Source organism: Eleutherodactylus coqui, chromosome 9 (genome assembly GCF_035609145.1).
Source record: "Eleutherodactylus coqui strain aEleCoq1 chromosome 9, aEleCoq1.hap1, whole genome shotgun sequence".
Taxonomy (NCBI): Eukaryota; Metazoa; Chordata; class Amphibia; order Anura; family Eleutherodactylidae; genus Eleutherodactylus; species Eleutherodactylus coqui.
The window spans coordinates 58,702,203-58,729,166 of NC_089845.1; the positions used below are offsets into that span (position 1 = coordinate 58,702,203).

At 42.4% G+C, this 26,964-nt stretch overlaps 1 protein-coding gene across 1 annotated transcript in view; it reads left to right on the top strand.

The window, feature by feature from the left end:
* The window catches only part of SCGN (secretagogin, EF-hand calcium binding protein), a 55,486-nt gene extending 45,731 nt beyond the window's left edge, over positions 1–9,755 (top strand). The window contains exons 9-11 of the mRNA XM_066578953.1: positions 3,764–3,823; positions 5,301–5,369; positions 9,191–9,755. Of these exons, the coding sequence (XP_066435050.1) occupies positions 3,764–3,823; positions 5,301–5,369; positions 9,191–9,319 (258 nt within the window). The 3' untranslated portion in view covers positions 9,320–9,755. The remainder of the gene's footprint in view (positions 1–3,763; positions 3,824–5,300; positions 5,370–9,190) is intronic.
* The last annotated feature ends 17,209 nt before the right edge of the window (positions 9,756–26,964 follow it).

Consider the following 26,964-nt stretch of genomic DNA (forward strand, 5'->3'; position numbering starts at 1 on the left):
AGCCGGTGTCCGGGTGCGTAAGTGTTCGTTAAGAACACGTTCGCTCATCTCTAGTGCCTGATAGACCCTGTTGAAGTATTTGTTCAGTTTAGGTGATACTAAGGGGTATCATAGCCTTACTAATCAGGTATGCCTAATTGTATATATGATGCATCAGAGAAGAATACACTATGAAGCAATCAAGTGATGTTTTTAAGCTCTTCTGAAGTGCTTTATTATTTTCATAGTTTCTATAGAGAAATGCAAAGCAGTGAAAATAAACATCCAACTATCGAAAGTGACATAAATGCTGCATTTTTCTCCAGTATTTTGTTACAAATCACAAACAAGGTCTTGTATGACATTTGCATATATTAGTTTATTTCACAAACTGGTTCTAACAGCCTGTTCTGCTTTTGACCACTTTTATGAGTCTTTTAAGTGAACTAGATTAACCTTAGGGAAGTAATGCCCAGAAGTCAAGTAAATTTTATTAACCCTTGGGAATAATGTGCATAAATAACTTTTATGACAATTCACTACTAGAGATGAGCGAGCACGCTCGGTAAGGTCAGTTACTCGAGCGAGCATCGCTCTTCTCGAGTAACTGCCTTCTCCTCCGAGCATGCTTAGGGGGGCAGCAGGGGGTGGCGGGGGAGGGGAGGGGGGGGGGGGGAGAGTGAGAGAGATCTTTCTCCCCCCTCCCGCACACTCGGAGGAGAAGGCAGTTACTCGAGAAGAGCGATGCTCGCTCGAGTAACTGACCTTACCGAGCGTGCTCGCTCATCTCTATTCACTAGCAGTCAGGTTTTATTCATCTTTCGTGTTGCTTAGCTCACTATTTTCCACATATTTTGAATACAATGGTCCAAAAAAGATCATTGTGTATTGCAAACATTGTAATCTGAGCACATTGTAACCAGAATGATCACAGTAATCCACTAGACTAGATACATCTGCTATTATAAAGATTTCTGTATTTTTATTGCAGAGCTTTGTAGGTTGGTGTGTGAGCCTGAGAGCACCATTACTGCATCCATTGTTTACCTGTGTTAAATGAGCTGAGCACTGTGCTTGTAAAGCACCTTTTACACTTAGTTACCTTCATCAAGTTGGCGCTTAATGGATATGTTGTGTTTGCTTTAAAAAAATAGCTAATATGTTATCTGTAATCATTCTTTGATACAGAACGTGTTTTATTACAGACATAATATTGTACATACACAATATTTGTTCATTTTACTTTTCTGAAAGTTTTGCTGAAATTTATATTGAGAAGAAGACAAAATACACATCACCATTGTGTTTACTGGTGTAGGGGCTGGTTTCTTCAATGTTCTGTACATTATTATGATTTTATGGCATCTTTGCACAGTACATCTAGGGCAGGGGTGTCAAACTCATTTTCACTGAGAGCCATATTAGCATTAGGGTTGCCTTCAAAGGGCCATTTGTAATTGCAAGACTATATTTTAAAGACTATATTAAAATGAGTGGAGGAGAGAACAGAAGGACCAGAGCAAGATTTAAGTCCAGAAAAGTTGGGGCTCAACTCCCTAACACAGACACTTAACTCTTAATTTTTCCATTTCCATGACTAACTGGCAGTTAAAGGAGATGTCCCGCGCCGAAACGGGTTTTTTTTTTTTTCAACCCCCCCCCCGTTCGGCGCGAGACAACCCCGATGCAGGGAGGTAAAGAAAGCTCACCGGAGCGCTTACCTTAATCCCCGCGCTCCGGTGACTTCTCTACTCACCGCTGAAGATGGCCTCTTCCTCCGTGGACCGCAGCTCTTCTGTGCGGTCCACTGCCGATTCCAGCCTCCTGATTGGCTGGAATCGGCACGTGACGGGGCGGAGCTACACGGAGCTACACGGAGCCCCATAGAAGACTGCAGAAGACCCGGACTGCGCAAGCGCGGCTAATTTGGCCATCGGAGGCCAAAAATTAGTCGGCTCCATGGAGACGAGGACGCTAGCAACGGAGCAGGTAAGTATAAAACTTTTTATAACTTCTGTATGGCTCATAATTAATGCACAATGTACATTACAAAGTGCATTATTATGGCCATACAGAAGTGTATAGACCCACTTGCTTTCATGGGACATCTCCTTTAAGAGAGTTAGCAGAACCTGGTGAAAAGTTCCCCAAAAATTCCTTAGCACAAAGCCCTTACTCATTGGGTTAAGCAACAGTATAACACAACGCCCTCTCTGATACGTGCAGCAGGCTTAAGTCGCATTTAGACACAGTTATCGCTCAAAAGATGTCTTTTAAGCGATCATCGTTGTGTGCCTTTAGGCACAAGGTGATTGTTTAAATGTTGAGTGATCACCCTGTGCTCCTAGTGGGTTATGCCAAAGACAAGTGGAGCCGCTTGTCTTCTGCATCCAGCTGTTCTCTGCTCAGAGCGTTCGGCTGTTATACAGCTGAGCGCTCCAAGCAGGGGATGCAGAAGACAAGCGGGGTTGGTTGTCTTCTGCATCCAGCTATTCTCTGCTTGGAGCACCCGGCTGTTATACAGCTGAGCGCTCAGAGCAGGGTATGCAGAACACAACTGGACCACTGTGTTCTTCATAGCCCGGCTGTTCCTGGAGCGCTCAGCTGGTATACAGCTGTGCGCTCCGTATGGAGTATAAAGAACTCAGCTGGACAGCTGTGTTCTTCATACTCCGCCTGTCTTCAGGGAGCGGGATGCAGCTGAAACAATAGTATCAGCTGTATCCCGCTGTGAATTCCTGATAACTGATCACTGATCTTTCAGCTTGCTGAAGGAGATCGATCAGCGACTGCTTAACGAAAACTGCACTATGTCAGTGCAGTTAGACACAACGATTATCGCACAAAATTGCGCGATTTTTTTTATCGTGAGAGTTAATAGGAGTTTGCAATGTTAAAACTGCATCGCAAGATCATGCGATCCGATGCAATAAACGAGGAGGCTCCATAGAATAACATGGGAGATTTAAAAAAAAAAAATCCCACATCGCAGACAAATACAGCATGCTGCAATTTTTTTTTCCTCGCAACATAGCATCAGTGAAAACATCGCTAATGTGAAGGAAACCATTGAAAAGCATAGGTTTCACAAACATGCATTTTGTAGCGCTGTTGCATCGACTGAAAATCACGCAATTTTTTAGCCCATGTGAAAGGGGCCTGAGGGTATGTTCCCACGTGGCAGATTTAGTGTAGACATTCTGTAACTGAAAAAGCCACAGCAAATCTGCACCAAACTCCACACCGTTGGGTCGAAAGGGTAAACTCTGGCCCAGATTCACGCCAAACTGAATTGAAGGGATGAAATCTGCTGAGCATCTGCATAAAAATCTATAACAAATACGAGCGTAGTGTGGATTTCGACACGGATTTTGGTGGCGATTTGCTGTAGATTTTTCCACTGCAGGAAATCCACAGTAAATCCACTATGGGGAAATAGACCCTAAATATTGTATAAAAATACACCCCCTGGCTCCCCATCACCTTCCCGAACAGCATCATTTAGGATATGGTGTTTTTTAAGTTAGATCATCATTACTGACGTAAAATACTGACCAAATCTGAATTTTGTAGCCAATTCCAGGACTGGGTCTGGAGCACATATACTTCTTCCCTTTTTTGTGACCACTTCTGATTTTGGCTTCAAAATACTAATGCAAAATCCTGACCAAATGTGTGAAAAAATCCTAAAATGTTTAAAAAGTACGTCTATAGAAACCTGATTTAAATAATATGCCATTTTTCTGATTATACGTTGCCTTTAATGTCTATTCTATTTTTGTAGGCGAGTAGTCAAGATGAAAGAAAAAGAGACTTTGAAACTATATTTGCACACTATGATGTAGTAAGTGCAATTCGCTTTTTTTCATTGCCAATGTAATAATCACACATACAGTAAAAACTGCAATGCGGTTCATACGATGCATGAAATAGCTTTGGAGTTCTTTCTTCATTCATAGTTTAATGAGATGCATACAAGCATTCTATGAGTCCTGCTGAGGTGTCTTTACTTCTAGAGAAAGGACCTGTCACGACACTACAGATAGGGCTTATTGAATCCTATAAAGAGGCTTATAACAGACCAAAGCACAGAAGCATTCAAAATATAGGATGGATAGATAAATAGAGAGGGGCATATCTATCTCATGTTATTGTCAATCTGCCTTTACTCTGGTAGAGTGCCGATGCCTTTGCTCTCCTGTATACAATGACATCCAATGACATGGTTCAATGCTATTATCTAAATGTAACAACACAGCAGAATTCAGCTGCACCTTTAACCCTTTCCAATCCAATTTCTATCCTGGTTTTCCTAGGGGGCTTACTCTTTTTCTGCCGTTATACAACGGCGCTGTATGCTGGCTAAAGCCAGTACTGCATGAGGTGACACGCTGGATAGGCTCCAACAGCAGAGAGGCTGGCAATATAGAGTAAGCGAACCCTGACCGATGTCTTCCAACATCAGAGCTGTACAGCCTTAAATCATAATGTCTTCAGAGGTCAGACAATGGATTGGAAAGGGTTAACAGTCTCCTTTCCTGAGTACTAACAGTTTCTCCCAGTACTCAGATACCCCTGGAGCTTACATCTTAGGGCTGTTTAAGGAAATGGGGTCTGTCGTTGAGGGACAGTGTCAGGGAGAGACACAATGAGAGTCAGTTATAAGGTCAGCTTTTTTCTGGTTACTTTGGTTCCATCCCATTTCTTCCTATCTCCACTGCCAATTTCATTATATTTATCATCATCATCATCATCATCATCAAGTTACCATCATCTTCTGCTCCTCATATATTAACACAGGTAAGAGCAGAAAGTAACTGGATGATGATCATAAATATAATTAAATTAGCATTGGAAGAGATGGTATGGAACCAAAATAACCAGAGAAAAACTGACCCTATCACTGGCTCTCTCCCCAATTTCTCCCTGGCACTGTCCCTCAACATCAGACCCCATGTAATTAGCCCTAAGTTGTCTCTATGGATGACCCTGTCTAAAGCACTATCCCCGAGAACAGAAGAGAATTAGGATTCAGACAAGAGACTAAAGTATAAAGTGCTGGAATGACCCAAGGCAATCAGAAAAAAACAAGGAGAGAGTAAATAGACTACAAACAGACTGGGCTTGAAAATCAAGGCGCATAATGCACTGATTGGACAGACTTGACATAGGTGCTACTTGTTTTCCTTTCTACAATAATGCAATTATTCATAAAACCAGCAAGCTATAGTTTTACTGGCTGAGTTCACATACATGTGTGTCAAAGAGTTCTGGGTTAATAATATATTAATGACATATGTATGTATATGTTTTTTTCCTAGAGCAAAACAGGGGCCCTGGAAGGGCCTGAAGTAGATGGATTTGTTAAAGACATGATGGAACTAGTGAAGGTATTTTTCTCAACAACAGTCCCCAAATTCTTTTAGATCAAGTGCCGCATTCAAATGACGGAGATTGTGTTGAGCCCAATTAGGTATTATAGTTGTCTCTATTGTTTGCAATTCACTAAGACTGCCACCACAACATCGCTATGGCCCCCACCAATTGCTAGAACAAAGTGGCAGTGGCACTAACAAAGTTATGTGCCACTTAACCCCCTAACAGTTACATTATAATTAGAAAAACACTCCTGAAAATGTTATCTTTTGAGGGTTTTTTTCACATATAGCAGAAATGTTGCATATTTTGGCTGGGGAACATCTGCAGCATTTTCAGTGCTATCAGTGTAGATGAAAGCGTTAGAAAGCTCATGAGGTAAAACAAAAAAGGGTTGGTACCGTGTTAGCCAGTAGAGCAAAATGTGATTGCTCTCAGTAAGAGAAACCAAGTCATCTTGTAGATATGACACCCTTTAATGGCTAACAAAAATACATGGTGTTATAGCGAGATTTTCAACCTATTTAGGGTTCATTCTCAGGCTTAATGGAATAGATTCTAAGAAGCATATGTATATATACACATAAATATGAAAAAACACAGACATGGTGTGATTAATTTGCACTTAAAAGAATACCACAACAGGATGAGTAGAGAAGTAGATACTTAAAGGGGTTGTCTCGCGAAAGCAAGTGGGGTTAAGCACTTCTCTATGGCCATATTAATGCACTTTGTAATATACATCGTGCATTAAATATGAGCCATACAGAAGTTATTCACTTACCGTATATACCGGCGTATAAGACGACTTTTGAACCCCGAAAAATCTGCTCTGCAGTCGGGGGTCGTCTTATACGCCGGTAATTCAAAAAAAAAAAAAGTGTAAAAAAAAAATTCATTACTCACCTCCCCCGGCGTTCTGTCGCGCTCCGGCAGGATGTCGCTCGCTCCTCGTCCCCGGCGCAGCGTTGCTTTCTGAATGCGGGGCTTGAAATCCCCGCTTCCAGAAAGCTAATACACACGCCGGCAGCCATGACAGCATTGAATGGCTGTGATTGGCTGAAGGCGCACGTGTGTTTTAGCCAATCACAGCCATTCAATGATGTCATTGAATAGTGTGATTGGCTGAAGCCACGTGTGTTTTAGCCAATCACAGCCATTCAATGATGTCATTGAATGACTGTAACTGGCTGCCGGCGTGTGTATTAGCTTTCTGGAAGCGGGGATTTCAAGCCCCGCATTCAGAAAGCACTGCTGCGCCGGGGACGAGGAGCGAGCGACATCCTGCCGGAGCGCGACAGAACGCCGGGGGAGGTGAGTAATGAATTTTTTTTTTCTCCACTGTATACCGGCGTATAAGGTGACAGTTGGGGGGTCGTCTTATACGCCCCGTCGCCTTATACGCCGGTATATACGGTACCTTCCCTGCGCTGGCGTCCTCGTCTCCATGGCTCCGTCTAACTTCAGCGTCTAATCGCCCAATTAGACGCGCTTGCGCAGAAGGTTCTTCTGCCTTCGGATCTGTCCGGCAGCAGCGGCGTTCTGGCTCCGCCCCCTTCTACGCATCATTGCGTAGCTCCGCCCCCGTCATGTGTGCCGATTCCAGCCTCCTGATTGGCTGGAATCGGCACACGTGATGGGGCGGAGCTATGCGATGACGCGTAGAAGGGGGCGGAGCCAGAACGCCGCTGCTGCCGGACAGACCCGAAGGCAGAAGAACCTTCTGCGCAAGCGCGTCTAATCGGGCGATTAGACGCTGAAGTTAGACGGAGCCATGGAGACGAGGACGCCAGCGCAGGGAAGGTAAGTGAATAACTTCTGTATGGCTCATATTTAATGCACGATGTATATTACAAAAGTGCATTAATATGGCCATACAGAAGTGTACAACCCCACTTGCTTTTGCGAGACAACCTCTTTAATTAGTCCACTGATAAGCGATGTGAAAGTTTTGTGGTCTCTAAATTGGTGTTAGAGGGTCACCGGGCCAGTGTGTTATCTCTGCTTTAGATGTCTCATATTCTTCACTGATGCAAAAAGCCCCCTTCGAGATTCATTCCAGTCTTGACAGTGTCAAAGATGGTTATAAAGAATTTGGGAGTACAAGTTTATAACCATCGTTGACAATGTCAAGACTGGAATGAACCTCGGAGGGGGCTTTTTGCATCAGTTGAGAATATGGGAAATCTGGAGCAGAGATAACATGCTGGCCTGGTGACTACTAACACCAATTTAGAGACCATAAAACTTTCACATCCCTTATCAGTGGACTAGTTAAGTATTTAATCCTCTCTCATTCTTTTCAGGTATTCTTTTAAGTGCAAATTAATCACACCATGTCTGTCACTTTTTATATGCATGTGTGTGTATATCTATATGCCTCTTCGGATCTATTTCATTTAAGCCTGAGGAAGAACCCTGAGTAGGTTCTAAAGCTTGCTATAACATCATCTATTTTTGTTAACCATTAAAAGATATCATATCTACAAGATTACTTGGTTTCTCTTAACTGAGGACAATCACAGAAAGCTCATCGACACACTACAGAAAAGATCAGCCTCACGTCAATTTATGCTGTGGATTTTCAGCACCAATTTTATATGTTATATACAGATTTTGATGCAAAGTTTGGTGTGGATTTTAAGGCTGATCCACACCAAAATTATCAGCAGATTTTCCACCGCAGAAAATATACTACGTGTGGATGGAGCGTTATTGTAGATTTAGAATTTTCTATAATGTTTCAAGTAAATGTAGTTGGATTATAACTTAAAGAGGTTCTCTGAGTAAAGTAAACCCTTGTCACTGGGTCCTCCATGTGTTAAAATAACAAATCAGATTTTACTCACTTCTTGCTCCATGCTCATATCCTGCCACCAGCTCCAGTCTGCAATGTCTTTGTGTACAGGTTGCTGTAACATCCGGTAAACCTGCTGTAGCAGCCAATGACAGCACTCAACGATGATCGCTGAGCTCTGTCATTGGCTGCTGCTTTGCTTGTAGATTGGCTCAGGCTGACTAAAGCCCGTAAAGTACAAGCACAAACACATGGCAATGACACATATACATTTTTTATCAGAAAAATACATAACTCTAATGTATATACTAACCACTAGTATATAGTATAAGTATATTGGCCCATCCACCAACGTCTAGGTGACCATGCTTTCAGATGAGTCCTGTAAAGTGACATCACAGGGAGACTAGAGCCAGTGGCGAGGACAGGCAGGGGGTCAGGGAGAGGTTCATTTTTGAATGACTGCCTGCTTACTGTGAATCAGGGGCGTAACTATAGAGGGTGCAGGGGATGTGGTTGCACCCGGGCCCAGGAGCCTTAGGAAGCCCATAAGGCCTCTCTTCTCTATACTGGGAGCCCAGTACTATAAAAAAAAAGCATTATAGTAGGGGGCCCTGTGACAGATATTGCACCGGGGCCCAGAAGCTTCAAGTTACGCCTCTGCTGTGAATGGAGGCGGGTGGGCAGGAACGATCCCCATTCACAGAGCGATGCTTGTTTCTCCGCTTTTACACATCTGTGCATCTATGCCCGACAGGTCGCCCTGTGGAAAAGGACCCATAGTTTCCCTCTGCTCTCTTTCCTGCACTTTCTTATCAACTAATTTGTGATCACAACAAAGTTTGTCTTCTTTAGCAGTGATCATAAATTAGTTGATGAAGGGTGCAGGAGAGGAGAGATAATTAGCCTATCGGTCCAGCCTGACTGATAGTGACTATTGTGCACATCTACATTTCCTATTCCTATATGACTGAATAATCGCCTGTCTCAGAGTTGTAGTGGAATATTGTGATAATATTGCATATCTTTTGCTTGCAGCCGAGTATCAGCGGTGTGGATCTTGACAAATTCCGTAAAATTCTGCTAAACCATTGTGATGTCAACAGGGATGGCAAAATCCAGAAGTCAGAGCTGGCACTATGTCTTGGTCTAAAAGTAAGCCAATGAGTCATGCAGAATATTCCTCCTTGTGCCTCTTATGCCAGAACATGCTGATTTACCGTAAACCATGTTCTTCAACAGAACCTTATCACTCTGGTCATTGTGGAAGTTAGGAGTATATGCAGATAAAATGCATTAGCAGTGCAGATACAACAGAGCATGACAGGCTTTTGACGAATCCAAGTTTATTTCTACCGGAATTGCTTTTCTTCTATTATTACAAATTGAAATCTCTTGTAATGTTCTCCAGGCCCAGGTTACACAGCGATTTCTGCCATGCCCCTCGAAAATTGCACAACTTTTTTCATCTAGAACTTAATGGTCAATGATATATACTGTAACATATTTACATTGAGTTTTACCTACTGTGAAGTGTTGCACAAGATTTGCAGCTAATGGCAACTTTTGTACAGCTTCAATTAATGGTCGCGTCTAGAGATGAGTGAGTATACTCGCTAAAGGCAATTGCTCGAGTGAACATTGCCTTTAGCGAGTATCTCCCCCGCTCGAGACAGAAGGTTCGGGTGCCGGCGTGGGGGAGCGGTGAGTAACGGCAGTCAGCAGGAGGGAGCAGGGGGAAGAGAGAGAGATCTCCCCTCCGTTCCTCCCCGCTCTCCCCTGCAGCTCCCTGCCTGCCGCCGGCACCCGAACCTTTTGTCTCGAGCGGGCAGGTACTCGCTAAAGGCAATGCTCGCTCGAGTAATTGGCTTTAGGGAGTATACTCGCTCAACTCTAGTCGCGTCTGCAATTTCCATGCATGAGATTGTTGTGCAATGTTGGAAGCGTCACTTCCGTGGGCTTATGAAGTTGCAGTGTAGCCCCGGTCTAATGGAGTATAATATGTAATTTAGTCGTGTCAATGTAAATCTCGTGACATTTGTTGAGTGTATGAGACTCTGTTTACAACAGCAAATGGAAAAATGCATGTACTTGTTGTCATTTAGTGCTGTCCAGTAATAAACTTGTATGTTTTTTTCAAAATACAACCAACTGCTTCATGTGTTTCTCTTTAAAATTGAGATTTCCCAGGAAGGAAAGCAAGTCCATGATGATTTCCTTTGGTTGTCCTTTTTTTCCCCAAATAATCTCTTTATCTTCAATAATATAATCATAGATATGTAATATTTTACTAAATAATAGAATGACCTTAAAAGCAATCATTTAATTATATAACAAAAATTTTTTACATATAATTATATTATAATCCATGGTGATGCCTCAAACACAGAAGATAGCATGTCTTATGCTTAGATCTTTCACTGAGCACTTAGAGCACACACGTCAAACACAAGGCCCTTGGGCTGAATCCAACCCGCTGCCTCATTTTATGTGGCCCACTGGCTGTGCATTAACCTTGATTTCAATGGAAGCTCACCTGCAATTACGAGCCCTGGCCACTACACAGAGCTCGGAGCAGCGCTTGGTCTTTAATCGCGATGTATGCTACTTGGATAACCCCTCTATAGGAATTCTACTCACCCTGCCTGCAGCTCTGGTCCAGCGGTGCAGTGCAAAGTCTGAGAGCGCTTACTTTTTTTGACCGCTGATGTCTGTGCCGAGGTAAGAGGTTAGCGGTCACAGACTGAGCAGCGGCTGTCGCTGCTACCGCTGTGCCGAAGCTGTGAGTGTAAAGTCTGTAGGGATGCTGCCTGACCAGAGGCCAATAGTGGAGGTTGCTATTTGCCTCTGGCTGGGCAGCATCCCTACACTATTACTATTGGGGCCAATATAGGGGACACTGTTACTACTGGGTCTACTATGGGGGTCACTGTTACTATTGAGGCCAATATAGGGGACACTTACTACTGGGGCCACTCTGGGGGTTACTGTTACTATTGGGGCCAATATAGGGGACACTGTTACTACTAGGGCCACTATGGGGGAGGCTCACTTACTAATGGGATCACTATAAGGATCACTAATACTACTGGGGCCACTGTGGGGGACATTGTTATTATTGGGGCCACTATGTGGGTAACTTACTACAGTGACCAATATGGGGTCACTATTACTACTGCGGACACTATGGAGGTTACTATTAGGGCTCGTTCACATGGGCGTAAGTGCATTTCGGTCGTGAAAATATGCTGCGTATTGGCACACGCAAAAAATATACAGAAAGGCTCATTGAAATGGTATGCAAATACGCACTATTTGGAGACAACCTTATAAGAGATCGGCTAGTAAATATAAGCTGAGAACGGTGCAAAATTCTGAAGTAGCTAAGTATATTAAATTCCAGGAGCATGGGGGTTTACACATTTATTTCGGTAATTTGAGGGCAGGCACATTTTATACAGGTACAGTTATAGCGTGAAGCATTTATCACATATCCACTGGACATGTAATAAATATGAGGTTAGACTGGGGGGGTGGCCTAGAGCGTGAGGTGAGCAGTGGAAGCACGCCAGGAGAACTCCCACCTGTCCTGTTAGTTTGGCTCTCTTTACAGGGCACTTTTTCTACCTCTTCTGCGCTGATTGTCTTGCTAGTTTCTGGGCCATTGTAATCAATAGGCTGTCATTAGTCAAACAACCAATACAAAATGCACTTCTTCAATGTATCCTGAAAGCATATTTGAGGTGTTTCTCATACTTAAACCACTTGATTTACACATTTTTTTTATTCATTGCTAAACTGTTATGCCATAGTATTCAGTGTAGAGCTATATGACTGGATCATTCATCATTGTTAAACCCTTTTATTTACAATAGTAAAAGGGGCAAGGGAGAGACCAATTAAACACAAACCATCAAATACCAGAGTGATCTACATAATGCTTGGGAAAAGAAAATACACCCAGATTTATACAATTGTTAACTGGGATGGCAGCAAAGCAGTCCACCCACTGGGATATTATGGTCACTGAAAATGATTGCCCTTGCAAGATAATTCCAATAAAAAAATAACTTTGGCAACTCACAAATTCTTGCATCAGGTACGCAACTATATTTGTGGACCTTTTTACTGTACATATTCTGTAACTGCAAAGTATAGAATCATTAATTAAAGATATTGATATTAATTCCTTAATGACTTCCCAAAAGCCTTCTTACGGCGGCCCTTAAGGGCCCTTATTCTGATGCATGCCCCTTTTTATGGTGCTGCACCAGGAGCCTGACATTGGTATGCAGGGGCTTGGGCTGCTTGATGACTATTCAGCACATACTCCAATGGCAGGGACCAGAGAAACCACCAATTCCTGCAGTTTAACCCCTTACATGGCATGTTTAACACCCTCGCGGCATGTTAAAGTTCTCCATTGGAACTCCACCACGTGATCCTGATGGGTTGTTATGAAACCCAGAGGTTAGAAATTGGCTTTTGGGTCTGACCTCTACAGTTGCCTACGAGGCTAGCTGAGGTTCATAGGACCACCTAATTCACTATAATACTGAAGCATTGCAGTATATTATAAGAAGTATAAAAATAATGACATTCAAGTCCCCTAGTGGGAAAAAATATAGAAATTAAGAAAAGTAAAAAATGTAAAAAAATAATGAATAAAAAAAAAGTCAAACCACAAGTCACCACTAATTTGGTATCACTGCGTTTGTAATGACCCATATGAAAAAGTAATCATGATATTTGACTCACATTGTACATGCGGTGAAAAGAAGTATAACAAATCTTGGCAAAAATGGCTAATTTTGCATATCTCACCTCAGAAAAAACAGAATCCAAATTGATCAAAAAGTCATATGGATCACCAAATGCTACCATTAAAAAGTACAACTTGTCCTGCAAAAAAACAACAAAAACTCATAGCACCATTGACAGAAGCTATAAAAATTTGCTATATTGACGTTATCATACTGACCTGCAGAATTAATTTTTTTTTAAAACATCCAGAATTGCAGATTTTGGTTATCTTCCCCCTAGAAAAAATAGAATAAAAAGTGATCAAAATGTCCAGCAAAAAACAAGCCCCAATATGACCATGTCAACTGAAAAATTACAAACTTATGCGATGATGAAAAAAAAAATAATTGAAAATTAGTTGGCCATTAAGGTGCAAACAGGCTGTGGGACTAAGGGATTTAGACAGTGATTTGATACATACTGTGTACATTGGACGCTATACAGGATGTTATACGGCAGTTTATATAAGCAAAACATACCATGATCCTGGTCATCGGCTCTAGAAAAAGACTTTTAGAATAACTTCAGACGTGAAAGAGTTGCTGCAGACTTGTGGTATAGAATAGATCTTACCGCTTTAATGTACATGGGCGAAACCCGCGGTGATATCACAGAAAAATCTAAAGCCAAATTCGTATGTAACACATGTAGGTTTTGCTGTGGGATCGCCACAAATTCACCCTAGTTTTGTGTAGACTTAGGCCTCGTCGAGACAAGCGGTTTTTTTTGCGCATCATTTAAAACCAATGGTTTCCTATTGAAGCGTTCACATGAACGATTTTTAGATGCGCAAAATACTCGCACCTGCAAAAGAGAGGATATGTGTGGCTACAATGACCGCATCTAAGGTCTGCTGTGTGAAAAGATAGCACCTGACCTATCTTTGGTGCGTTTTGCACAGGAGTTCCCACTGACTCCAATGGCAGCTGAATTAACACGCAGCACACACCACGGTTCGTGTGAACGAAAAAAATTATGCGTGAATGTAGATCACACCTTTAGCTTTGTTCAAGCGATTTTTCCACACGCGAGTGGCGATCTTTTTGCGCTGCCATTTGTGTGGGGGAAAAAATGCTCGTCTGAACAAGGCCTTACCCTTACTGTTTCTATGTGGTACTTCACTTTGGGCCAAGTTTACGTTCAATCCTTGTAAAAGAGGCAACTAGAGATGAGCGAGCGTACTCGTTTAGGGTGATTTCGCAATCGAGCACCGCTTTTTTTCGAGTGACTACTCGGGCGAAAAATTCGGGGGGTGCGGGGGGTAGCAGTGGGGAACTCTCTCTCCCCCCCACACTCCCCTCTGCAACCCCCCGCTCACCCCCGGCGCCCCCCGAATCTTTTCGCCCGAGTAGTCAGTTCCTCGGAAAAAGCGCTACTCGATTGCGAAATCGCCCTAAACGAGTATGTTTGCTCCTCTCTAGAGGCAACCCATTTAGTAGGGCAAGTCAAAGCTGCCAAAATTTAAATATTCTTCGCAAATGAATGGGCCTCGGTGTATACACTATATTGTCAAGTGGTTTAGGACCTTACTCCTCCAAGGTAAACAAGTGCTTGATGTCCAATAGTTCCATGTGTAAAGGAAGCATACATTAGGTCTTTGACTTAATACATCATTTATATATGAAGCCAAAGAATAGCACCCCAACATTATCGTAGCTTTACAGTTAAACAAGTATAGCTATTTATTACTACTGGGACAGTACATCTATTTATTTCTATAGGTGGGCAGTATGGCTATTTATTACTACAGGTGGGCAGTATGGCTATTTATTACTACAGGTGGGCAGTATGGCTATTTATTACTACTCGGACAGTACATCTATTACTACAGGTGGGCAGTATGGCTATTTATTGCTACAGGCACACATTAAGGCTCCTTATTTACTACAGGCGGTCAGTGTGGGTCATTTTTCATTGCAGCTTGTTATTCATTACTCAGGGAATTCTGTGAGTTGCATTGTACAAGGTTATAGGGGAAATCATGTGTGGAACTATTAAAAAGTTTATCTTAAATATAGGGATTACGGATATGAAAAAGCAAAGACATTTGCGTGGCAACCTTTGAAGGACAAGTTGTGTCCAAGACAACTTATCATGTCGGTCTGGGCTGGATGGAGAAGAAAACGTCAATACTAATTAGAGATGACATCATGTGTGAGTCAAAGGGTCATTGTTTATTCTGCTACTGGCAGCCTGTAGTCTCTGTATGGTCTGTAGAGTGATAATGGGTAGTAGTAATCTTGTTTGTGAACTGACAAGTCCCATCATACCTTACCATTGTTCATGTCATTTTAGAAAGTACAAACTTAAATCACAGGGGCTGATAAACAGTTTACCCTGTTATTGATCTTGATACTGGTGCTGTATTTATGTAATGAACTGTTTTAATATTAATGATTACAATAATATATATTTTGAGCATTGTAATTGTTTTATTGGGATAATGTATATACACACAGGGGGTGGACAAGTATTAAGCATTAAGTATCAAGCCTAACTTGATACTTAATAGTTAGGATAACTTTCTGTGCCACAGTTTGTTTACTGTTTCCATAGCTTTACAAAGACCCCTTCTGGACAGACTTTTCTGAACAGTAGATGGGTATCCTGGGTTCCACTGGTTTCTGCCAGCTGGGAGCAGATGGCACTTCTGATTTCAAAGGGAAGTAAGCATGATGCGTCTTAGCTGCTGCGCTAAGTTTCCATGAAGAAATAGAAGGACTTGAGCAAGCCTAAATCCACTGATCTGTGGCTAGTTCTCCAAGATATTTGGAACAACCTCCCTGCTGAGTTCCTTCAAAACCTGTGTGCAAATATACCTAGAAGAATTGATGATGTTTTCAAGGAAAAGAGCGGTCACACCAAATATTGCTTTGATTTAAATTTCTCTTTTGTTCATTTACTTTGCATTTTGCTAATTGATAAAAAATAAACTAGTAACACTTCTCTGTTTGAAAGTATTCTTACTTTGCAACATTTTCTCCACACCTGCCTAAAACTTTTGACAGTACTGTAGATCTGTGAAGCACTGTGGCTTACACAGAGCGACTATTCAGAAATTTGTCTGTATGTCACTGCACTGACTCAACTTCAGCTATGGATAGTGAACAAGTGGTTGCCCAAAACCAGACAGCCGCAGATTGAATATGCTGAAGTAATGATTGGAAAAATCGAAGTATTGCTACCTAAATAATAAAGGCAAATTAAGATGTAACAGTTGGAGTGCAACAAAACAACAACTAAAGTATAAGAAAAAAGATAAGTTTTTTTTTAGTTAAAGGTAAACTGTCATACCCCCACAGCACTATAAACTAATTTCTGGTGCTGTTAGGGGGGTGATGGGGATCCAGGTCATGTATTTTATATACCCATCGGCTCCCTGGATCCCGTGTAGAGTTGAGCGAACGTACTCTGTCGAGCTTGATGCTCGTTCGAGTATTAGTGTACTCGATGGTGCTCGTTACTCGAACGAGCATCAAGCAGTGTTCGACCCCGCCCCGATTTTGGCTCCTTCCCGCTGTGACGTGCCTGTTTTGGCTCCTCCCTGTTTTTGTCTGGCAGGCAGGGGAGAGAGGGAGAGAGAGATAACGAAAGAGAAAGAGAAGAAAAAAAAAAAGCTTGGGACCCAGCATCCCACATACAAAAATGCTTGAGTCTCCCATTGTAGCCAATGGGATTTGTTACTCGAGTAGAGCTTTCGAATTTTACGAAAAGCTCAACTCGAATAACACGGACCCGAGCATTTAGGTGCTGGCTCATCTCTAATCCCGTGCCATCGCCAGCTTATGTCCGCACGCCACATAAAAATATGGCTCTTTTCAGATTGCCGTGTGCATACTCTTCCATATACCAATATGGGAGAGCGCACGCACAGGAATCTGAAAAGAGACCAATTTTTGTTTGGACTTCCACGGGTGATAGAGCAGGATCCAGGGAGCGGATGGGTATAAAAAAAAATAAAAAAAAACAAGGCTCCCCGTCACCCACCGTAACAGCACCATAACTTAGTTTATGGTGTTGTAGGGAGGTGACAGGTTCCCTTTAAGGGTAAACGGTATATAATAGATGTCTATTTATGCGCATAATAAGAGTTCAAATAGTCGGTTCACCAATTAAAATCCTCTACTGTCCAGGCTGAGTGCACAGAATTTTCCCAGAGGGCAAGGAATCCACCGCATGCAAAAGGAAGAAAAAATCTAGAACAAAGCGACGAACAATAAAATTCTCTGGTTTATTAAAAAATAGTTAAAACATGCGGTCACATCATAATAAGATTAAGGTGCATGTGCTATGCATTTTGGATTAAGTTCTTTATCATGGTATAGCCTCACAGTGCTTCAAGCTTGTTTAAATACACACCGGATACAAGTCACATGGTAACAACTAACCAATCGCAGAAACTAAAAATAAAACAAGGAAATACAAATCTGCATAATGTCACGCCTGAAATAATGTTGTATTCTTGTCTAAGGCTGCATTCAGACGAACGTATATCGGCTCGGTTTTCACGCCGAGCCGATACACGTTGTCCTCGTGTGCAGGGGGAGGGGGAGGATGGGAGAGCCAGGAGCAGGAAATGAGCTCCTGCCCCCTCTCTGCCTCCTCTCCGCCCCTCTGCACTATTTGCAATGGGGAGAGGGGGCGGGGCTAAGTGGGGTGAATTAGCCCCGACCCCGTCCCGCCTCTCCTCATTGCAAATAGTGCAGAGGGGTGGAGAGGAGGCAGAGAGGGGGCGGGAGCTCAGTTCCTGCATCTGGCTCTTCCGTCCTCCCCCCCTGCACATGAGGACGACATATATCGGCTCGGCGTGAAAACCGAGCCGATATACGTTCGTGTGAATGCAGCCTAATATTCATACTACTAGGAATATGACTTTGTAAGTCAAAAATCCACTTTGCCTCATGACTTAATAATTTGTTTGTAGCCACCACCCCTTTTAGGGCTAAAAATCTTTTCAATCCCCTGGAATGAAAACACAGAAATATTGCCCCCATAAACCGGAACAAAATATCTAGACACAACAGCCATATTTACAGTTGTTGTATTAGATGCAACTGACAAATGATGCCAAATGCTAACTTTGAGTAGAGAAGTGGTATAATTTACATATTGTACATTGTAAGTGCAACACATGATCAAATAAACAACACCAATGAAGTTGAAATTAATGAGGGGTGTTATTTTATAGTCTGAATTGGTCTTGATTTAAAAGAATAAGATTAACATGCAGAAGGACAAGCATTATAGTCATGCTGTCCATACAGGTAAAAGCCCATAATGGGCAACCATGTTAGATCCAGGCCAGGTTTGGAAAGAAAAAGACTTGGGGAAAGAATGGAACCTAATGTAAGAGCCCAAGGCAAAACAAATCAAGTATTGTTGCACAATACCCTTTGAATTCTAATACCCTCATATAGAATCGGTAACCCTTTTGAGGATACTCACTATCTGACTAAACTGCAGAAAAGGTTAAGATCTGCTGCAGATTCAATTTTTTATAACTACAGTATTTCCTATTTTTTCTTTTTCCAACAAATCCGGCCTCTGTATTTGAGCCACAATATTCCGGTCAGTCCATATATTATAGACTTCCCCTGCTATGGGGGACCAGATGTGGCTTAATAGAAGATAAGAGATGGACCCACAGCTGTTAAATGAACTGAATTCTTTTTTAAAAGGTTTGTTATATTTTAGGACTTGCATTTGATAAATACTGCATTTTGAATAGCACACATTGAGATTGTTGCTGAACCCTTATTTATATACTTATTGCTGATAACAAGGTCTGGACAGGAACAACATGGCCATTTGCACAAGGTATTTTTGAATGTGAATATTCTATTTTAACTGTTGGACTATCTTAATTACATACAGTGGCATTGCGCTAGGGGTTTCAGTGGTTCCAATTGCAACCAGGCCCCAAAGGCTAGGTTGCTTACAGTGCAGCATATATATCAGGCACCTCAGGGCCTGGCATACAAGTGTCAGGCGCGAAGAGAAGCTAGGAGTAAGAAGTGGTAGGTAAAGAGAGGTCTAGTCTGCGACCTGAATTTATTGTTTTTAGTCTGAACTGGAGTATGAATTAATTTTGTGGTATGGGGTCTGGATTTAGGGGTTTGTCTTGGTCTTTAATTACTGTATTTTTCTCTCTATAAGACACTTTTATCCCCTAAAAGTGTGGGGGGGGGGGGAAAGTTGCTGCGTCTTATAAAGTGAATGTGCTAAAAAATTCATTGCAATTACCATTTTTAGCGCGACCGTGATTTAGTTAGCGCGGTCGTGCGTTAAACTCACAAAATCGCACAAACAAATGTGCAATCAGTCAGAAATTTTCTCTGCTCCCCACTGCCTCCCATACGTACGGCTGATTGGTGGTGAGCGCCAGTGGGTACTGCTGCTGCTCCCTGCCTCCACCAAGCGCCTTCTTCCCTTTCTCCTGCCACACACAAGCACTACTGTGACATGGAGAGCTGTTTTTTTCAGATCGCTGCTGCTTCTTCTGCTCCATCGCCCGGCACTAACCCCGCGCTGTCCCTGGGTGAGTTCAAAATATTTTTTACCTATTTTCCAGCTCTAAAACAGGAATGCATCCTATAGTTCGGTGTGTCTTATAGATGAAAAATACAGTAATTTAGAGGGTCTAGTCTTGGATCTTGAGTAATTGAAAACTCTGGTTTGGGGTCTTCATTAATTTAGAGGTTCAGTTTTGGTTCAGAATTTGTTTCAGACTCTGAATTACTTTAGGGGTCTAGTCTGGGGTCTGAATTTTTGGATCTTGGGTCTGAATTAACTTTGGAGTCTCATCCTGGGGTGTGAATTAATTTAAGAGTTTGGCTTGGTGTTTGAATGAGTTTGGGTTATGGCATAGCTTATAAAATTTGGGGGTCTGGTCCTGGGTTCTTAATAGTTTAAAGAGTCTGGTTTGGAATCTACATTAATTTTGAAGTCTGCTGTGTGGTCTGAATTCAATTAAAGGGGTTGTCCCGCGGCAGCAAGTGGGGTTATACACTTCTGTATGGCCATATTAATGCACTTTGTAATATACATCGTGCATTAAAGGGGGTTGTCCCGCGAAAGCAAGTGGGGGTATACACTTCTGTATGGCCATATTAATGCACTTTGTAATGTACATTGTGCATTAATTATGAGCCATACAGAAGTTATTCACTTACCTGTTCCGTTGCTGGCGTCCTCGTCTCCATGGTGCCGTCTAATTTTCAGCGTCTAATCGCCGGATTAGACGCGCTTGCGCAGTCCGGTCTTCTTTTCTGAATGGGGCCGCTCGTGCCGGAGAGCAGCTCCTTGTAGCTCCGCCCCGTCACGTGCCGATTCCAGCCAATCAGGAGGCTGGAATCGGCAATGGACCGCACAGAAGCCCTGCGGTCCACCGAGGGTGAAGATCCCGGCGGCCATCTTCACCAGGTAAGTAAGAAGTCACCGGAGCGCGGGGATTCAGGTAATCACTCTCCGGTTTTCTTTTTTAACCCCTGCATCGGGTTTGTCTCGCGCCGAACGGGGGGGCTATTGAAAGAAAAAAAAAAACGTTTCGGCGCAGGACAACCCCTTTAAATATGAGCCATACAGAAGTTATACACTTACCTCCTCTGGTGCTGGCGTCCTCGTCTCCATGACGTCGACTAACGCTGTCTTCTCCTTCCATTAGACGCGCTTGCGCTGTGCGGTCTTCTGTTCTGTTCAATGCAGCCCCTCCGGCGTGCTCGCGCCGGAGAGCTGGTCTGCGCATGCGCAGATGACCTCGGCGACGCGAGCACGCTGGAGCGGCCCCATTGAACAGAGCAGAAGACCGCACAGCGCAAGCGCGTCTAATGGAAGGAGAAGACAGCGTTAGTCGGCGCCATGGAGACGAGGACGCCAGCACCGGAGGGGGTAAGTGTATAACTTCAGTATGGCTCATATTTAATGCACGATGGCAGTTCACGGAGAGACCTCCAGTATGAGAGATGCTCTTTGTAGCTGCTCTACTCTAGCTAATAGATGAGAAAGCAGCGGCAAATAATGGCTTCATCACTGGATGATCCATTGTGTCTTTTTCCCTGTTACAGGCTGATAGGGCATTAAACATTTGTTGCCAGGTTACCTCTATATTGTTGGTTGGGGGTCTCAGTAGCGTCAAACATTGTAATGAGCTTATTATTATCAGTGGATTATTTAAACTGTCCATGTGCTACAGAAACAAAAACAATGGACCAAATGGAGCTTCTTATTCCTGACTGACAACATTTTTCGATTACGGGAATTCATCTGTTCAAAAATGGAACACTATGAAGCCCACTTACAATCCCTAATTAATTATGCAGAATTGCCTTACCCAAAGCGTTTGAAATAGAATTACATTTTGATGCAAATTGGAACTACCATGGCTCATGATCATTCCTGCTTGTTCAAAGTGAAACAGGTGTGTTATAGGTAGTAAGCATAAACTGTATCATGAATACTGTGATGTGAGCATGATGAAGTGTTACAGGACAGCCTAAAAATATGTGTGTGAGGATGTTGGAAATTAACGAGATTATCAGAGTAGCACATTTCAAAGAATTAGTGCAGCACAAGAACTGACTTCTAGACTTGCAAGGAAGGTTTGCGTTATCAAGGATGCTAGTCTTAGAGCTCATTCACATCAGCGTTCAGGAGTTCTGTTTACCTGTTCCATATGAGTAGCAGGAAAAATGCACCTCCTCGCCGAATGGTTCCATCTTCCAATGAAACCAAATAGCATTGAACAGACCCCCATTGACTATATTCCATTTAATTTCCGGCCAGCAATCCAACATTTTAGCAGTGACTCTACTACTTTTAAGAACATCAGGGAGCTCTGTTTGTTAAGCCCTGACCCCTCTGGTCTGGTACCTATCCAGGAGGGACAGCAGACTGGAAACTGGCAATTGCTGACAAGTGCTGTATGGCAATCTCCCCTCCACCGACCAGAGCCACAGTTGGGGGGGGGAGGCAAAGAAGGGCACATGAAGAGTGCAGAGCAGCACCACTTTGTGGTGGTCTCATAGAGGCTGAAGAAAAGGTGTCCCCCCCCTGGAATGATGTGAGCAGTGATGCGTATAGCACATCACCTCCCAGAAGAGATGCCTACATGATAGGGTAAAGTGTATAGAGGTGGGCTTTGCCCCACCTGAGCCCATTCACTGATGTGACAATGGCCATATTGGCCAGATAAGTAGCATTTCAGCTGCGTCACTAGGGTGTTATGGTAGCAGGAGAGAAACAGCAGTGTGAGCTCCTTTGGCCGCACACACACACAGGGACTGGACAGTAAGAGGGCCAGCAACAGACTTGCAGAGTATATAGCGGCAGCCATTTCACATGGTTACCTGAATGCTGTCCCCATGCAGGGGGAGCAGCGAATTAGAGAGCGAGGAAAGGGGTAGATAACCGGGGCAAATTAAAAGACACAGACTACGTGGAAGAGGGAAGCTCTCTTACCACAGGGACTTGGTCCTGAAGTAGATGATGGCAAAATGGACCTGACGAAAGCTGCTAGACATGTGAGACCAGTCTCAAATTACTAAGTGTGCGCACATATGGACTTTGTGAACTATGACAAATGTACGTGATAGTTGTTATGGGTTTATATGTACACTGGCAATGCAGGGGTTAAGTATGTTAAAGATATTTACCGATTATGCAGCAGTTAATGTTGAGTATGTACTGGTATGGCAGGGCCTTCACAGAGGTGCTATGCATATAGAGAATCTATAATATGGAAGTGATGTACCTTACACACCTACGGTGCGCCAAGTCCTTAAGTAGGCGTAACTCTGAAAGTATGAATAGAGGACAGTCTGTATGTAGAGACCTATTATTACGTGTGCTGCTGGGATCTGTAGTTCTAAGCTTCCTAGCAGAATGGCTACAGGTGGTTGAGGGTTAATTGAGCTGGCTGGGTGTGGTAATCTCCAGCAGCCAATTCCCTTTAGCCTTTAGCACATATAAACCCAGCTCTTGTCAGTCTGAAGCTGGTCTTGTACTGTTTGGATGTATCTGTCCTGTTCCAAGCTTGCTGTGTGATCTGTGTCTTGCTGGTTCATGTCCATGTGTACATTTATATTCTTTCAGTTTTGTGTCAGTTTGCTGTCTGACCTGCTATCTGTCTTCTGTTGCAGCTTGCTGTGTGATCTGTGCCTGTCCGGTTGTACATTTATTTTGTGTCAATTTGGTCTGCTGAGTTTGTTTACTATCTCTGCGCTAGGTTGGCCCCTAGGGCCCTCTGGTAGATGTGTCATGCTAGTGTAGGGACTGCAAGATACGAGGGGCCTTGCCGGGGCTTGCAGTTTAAGTTCATTGGCCAATGTACGAACTAACACCTCGCATTTATATTCAGCTTATCATCCTCTATCAGTGTTTGCATTGTGGCTGCTGTATGCTGTGTTTTCTGGCTCTGTGTGTCCTATTGTTCAGTCCCTGTCATGTGGCATGTGAATGCATCCTGTTCTGGTGCGTGGCTCCTAGGATCAGCTAGGGCCGAGATCTGAAGACCACTGAGCTGCCCTTATTGGGGCAATGTCCCGGCTTAGGTAGGGCCAGGTCAACCTCCTGGTAGCGCAGGGTCAGTTGCTTGAAACCTGTCTACATACCCAGTCCTCCTTTGGTCACGATCGTGTGGGCCCCGTGCTTAGTTTGCCCACACGATCGTAACACCTATGGTGCATTGAGACCGTGATGTTAGTGTGTGCCATGGATGTATGGAAATGAAGTATGCAGTACTAGCTTGAAGAAGGACATTTTGCTAGCATGGAATGCTGGTTAAAATTTATGCAAGCAATTAAATACCGAACCCTCTCATGGAGCGGAAATAGCATACCATTCTTAGTTCAGTAAAGTTATTTTTATACAAAAAAAGGAATCTGGCCTACGCCTGTCTGCTGCGCCATCCTGAGCCTATTGTTTCACCACCACTTGTGACATATACACTTAGTTGTAGCTACTGCAAAAAGCATGTTGTAAAGGGCATAATATAACGTGGCTGTCATAAAGCTAAGCTCTTAGCTGCAGAATACTGTCAGCCTTCCTCAGATATATGCAGGGTTTGGTACACAGGAGAAAGATATCAGAATAATGGGGACCTTAAGGCCATCAGGACAAAGACAAGCCAACATAGTCAGGCACAGGAAGTACAAAGCTCCGATTAAATAGGGCAGCAACAATTGTGATATGCCACAGAGCAAGTGCAATCAGTTAACTAATGACAGAGCTAAACTAGGACAATGCGTTCAGCACAGGAGCTGTCCAGAATGACCAGTAGCAGCTCAGAATGAAGAGCTTATTGCCCAGGACACAAGAGGTTCTGGGTCTGCATCCTCACACGGCATATCACGTGTTGCTATTATGTTTATGAGCGCAGGGTATGTAGCACTATTATATTCAGGAACACAATGTATGTAGTACTAATATTCAAGGGACACAGCATGTGCAGCACTATTATATGCAGCAGTTAATATTTGGTACGATTATTTTCAGGGGGACAGTGTATGACACTATGAAAAATTTGTATTACCATAAAATGCAGAGGTATGATGTAAAAGCAAGGATCCAAAGATATATTGCAAAGACAAGTTGTGGCCGGGAGAAGTCATCATTGTGGTGTGGATCGGAAGGAGAAGAAAACAGAGATTATGTCATCTGTGAATCACTAAATGTCATTGTGTATTCTCCTTCCATGTCGCACCTCACCAGTACTGCATTCACTGTATGGTCTGCAAAGATTGTGGGGTGCTAATCTAGTTCCTAAAACAACTCCCATTATATCCTAACTTTGTTTAGGTCAAACTAGATGCTGTAGTTTCACTTAATACAAACCTTTATAGAAACATTAACTTTGCAATTGATATTTGTACTGTACATGGTTCTAGTGCTGTATTCATGAATTATGCTTGGTTCTGGTACTGTCATTATGTACTATGCTTTGTTGTGTTACAGTTTTTATGTACTGTGTATTTACTACCAGACCCAAGCATAGAATATAAATACTGTATTGAGACTATCTTTATGTACTCTACTTGGGTCTGGTACAGTATTTATGTCTGTCTTCAGTTCTGATTCTGTATTTATGTTGTGATCTTGGTTCTAGTACCATATATATGTAACTAGCTTGGTTCTGCTGCTGTGTTTATGTGTTAAATGAGGATCTGATACGCTATCTGCAATACTTTGCATTTAATGGATTAAAAAAGGTTGGCAAATTCACTGTGGAGTCCTGTGCGTATTGCACATCTCTTCCCTCTTCTCACAATGCAGTCTAACTGAATGAAACTGCCCACCTAAGAATGCGCACATATAGTCTATAAGTCACTTATGGATCAGTTTAAGGAAGTGAGTGTGGGTAGGTATGTCTGTTATTACATCTCTAATATGTTCCACATCGAACTGCAAATTCCAGCTGGTAGGACTTGAGGCTATACTAAACGTCCCTCAATATATGGTGGTGGATGGCATCACGTTAGTTGGAGACCCACAATAAATGGACTGTTCCATAAATTAGAAACCCTTAATATGGCTCTGGTTAAAGTATAAAGATTACATGAGCTACCGTGTTTCCCCGAAAATAAGACAGTGTCTTATATTAATTTTTTGTTCAAAAAGGTTTAACTTTTTTACATGTATAGCTGCCTGGACACTATTTAAACTGACTTTTTTAAATTAACTGTTAATTTTGGAGTAGGGCTTATATTTCAAGCATCCTCAAAAAGCCTGAAAAATCATTTTGCATCCTCAATAAAATTCTGGAAAATCATGCTATGTCTTATTTTCAGGGTAGGTCTTATTTTCAGGGTATGTCTTATTTTCAGGGAAACAGGGTATTAGCAATGCTATTCTACTATACTTGTATCCACTACATTTCCACATGGTAACAAATTCGCCAACATTCCTTCCATAGAGCTGCCTGAGTGCTCCTGGCATGTAGAATAGATTCTGTATTTGATACAATGTTTTCATTACAGCACTTTTGCTGCTAGCATTATTCATCATGATGTAAATATAACTGCACCATCTGCCACCACAAGAAAAGGTTTTCTTTGGTCCAAACAAGAATTGTTCGGCGTTCATTAATAACTTGTTGCTCTCGGCTGATCAGCAGCAGTATCCCCGATAAGCTCCTCACACACTCACTGAATGGGACCTTGCTATGTAATTATACGCTTTATAAAAGTTCAGCTATAAAAAGACATTTTACATAGATTGTGCCAACTTGTAGTCAAGCACTATAATTTTTGAAGTCTTCCACTGCACCTGCTTTTTCTAAATTTTCATGCGGCATTATAAGTCTCAGCAAGGGACATAACCTCTATTGTGCACATAGTAGACTTAACAATTAAAGGCACAGGACACAAAAATAGCACAATAGAAGAAATATCTTCCCACAGCCCTCTATGTGCCCGTGCTATGTAATTGCTGTAGATATATTATTTTCTAAATAATATATGTTTGTTATTTTAGTGCCATGAGAAACTATAAGCACTTACAATTGAGGGGTATAGAAGATCTAACACGTGTCAGCAAATTAATGCATATACAAAGAGGCGAACACCATGAAACATTTAGATTGCATAGACTTGTGTAAGCCTTGGGAAATGTACTGTTATTTCTAGGGGCTATTTATCACACTAACAGAGATTTAGCGGATTATTGATATTATTTTGAATTATTTACAAATTCTTATATTTTACTACATTTTAACAATCACACTGAACTAAACTTCTTTAATACACTGTAATTTGAGTTTCTAACTCCTAAGTAATAGAAGAAAATGGTAATTATGTATTTTGTCATGCTTTTATTGGTATTGTAAAAGTTGATGCAACTTAAAATAACAGTCTCACCAGTTCATTTCACATTCCTTACAAGCCACTTATTTGAAAACAAGCCTGTTACCGTGCATTTTTTTTTCAGAATTACCATGACTCATAAGCAACCTCAATGCTTGCCCAAGCCGATACATTGCACAACAGTCACAAAAATTCTTCATAGAGTAACATTGT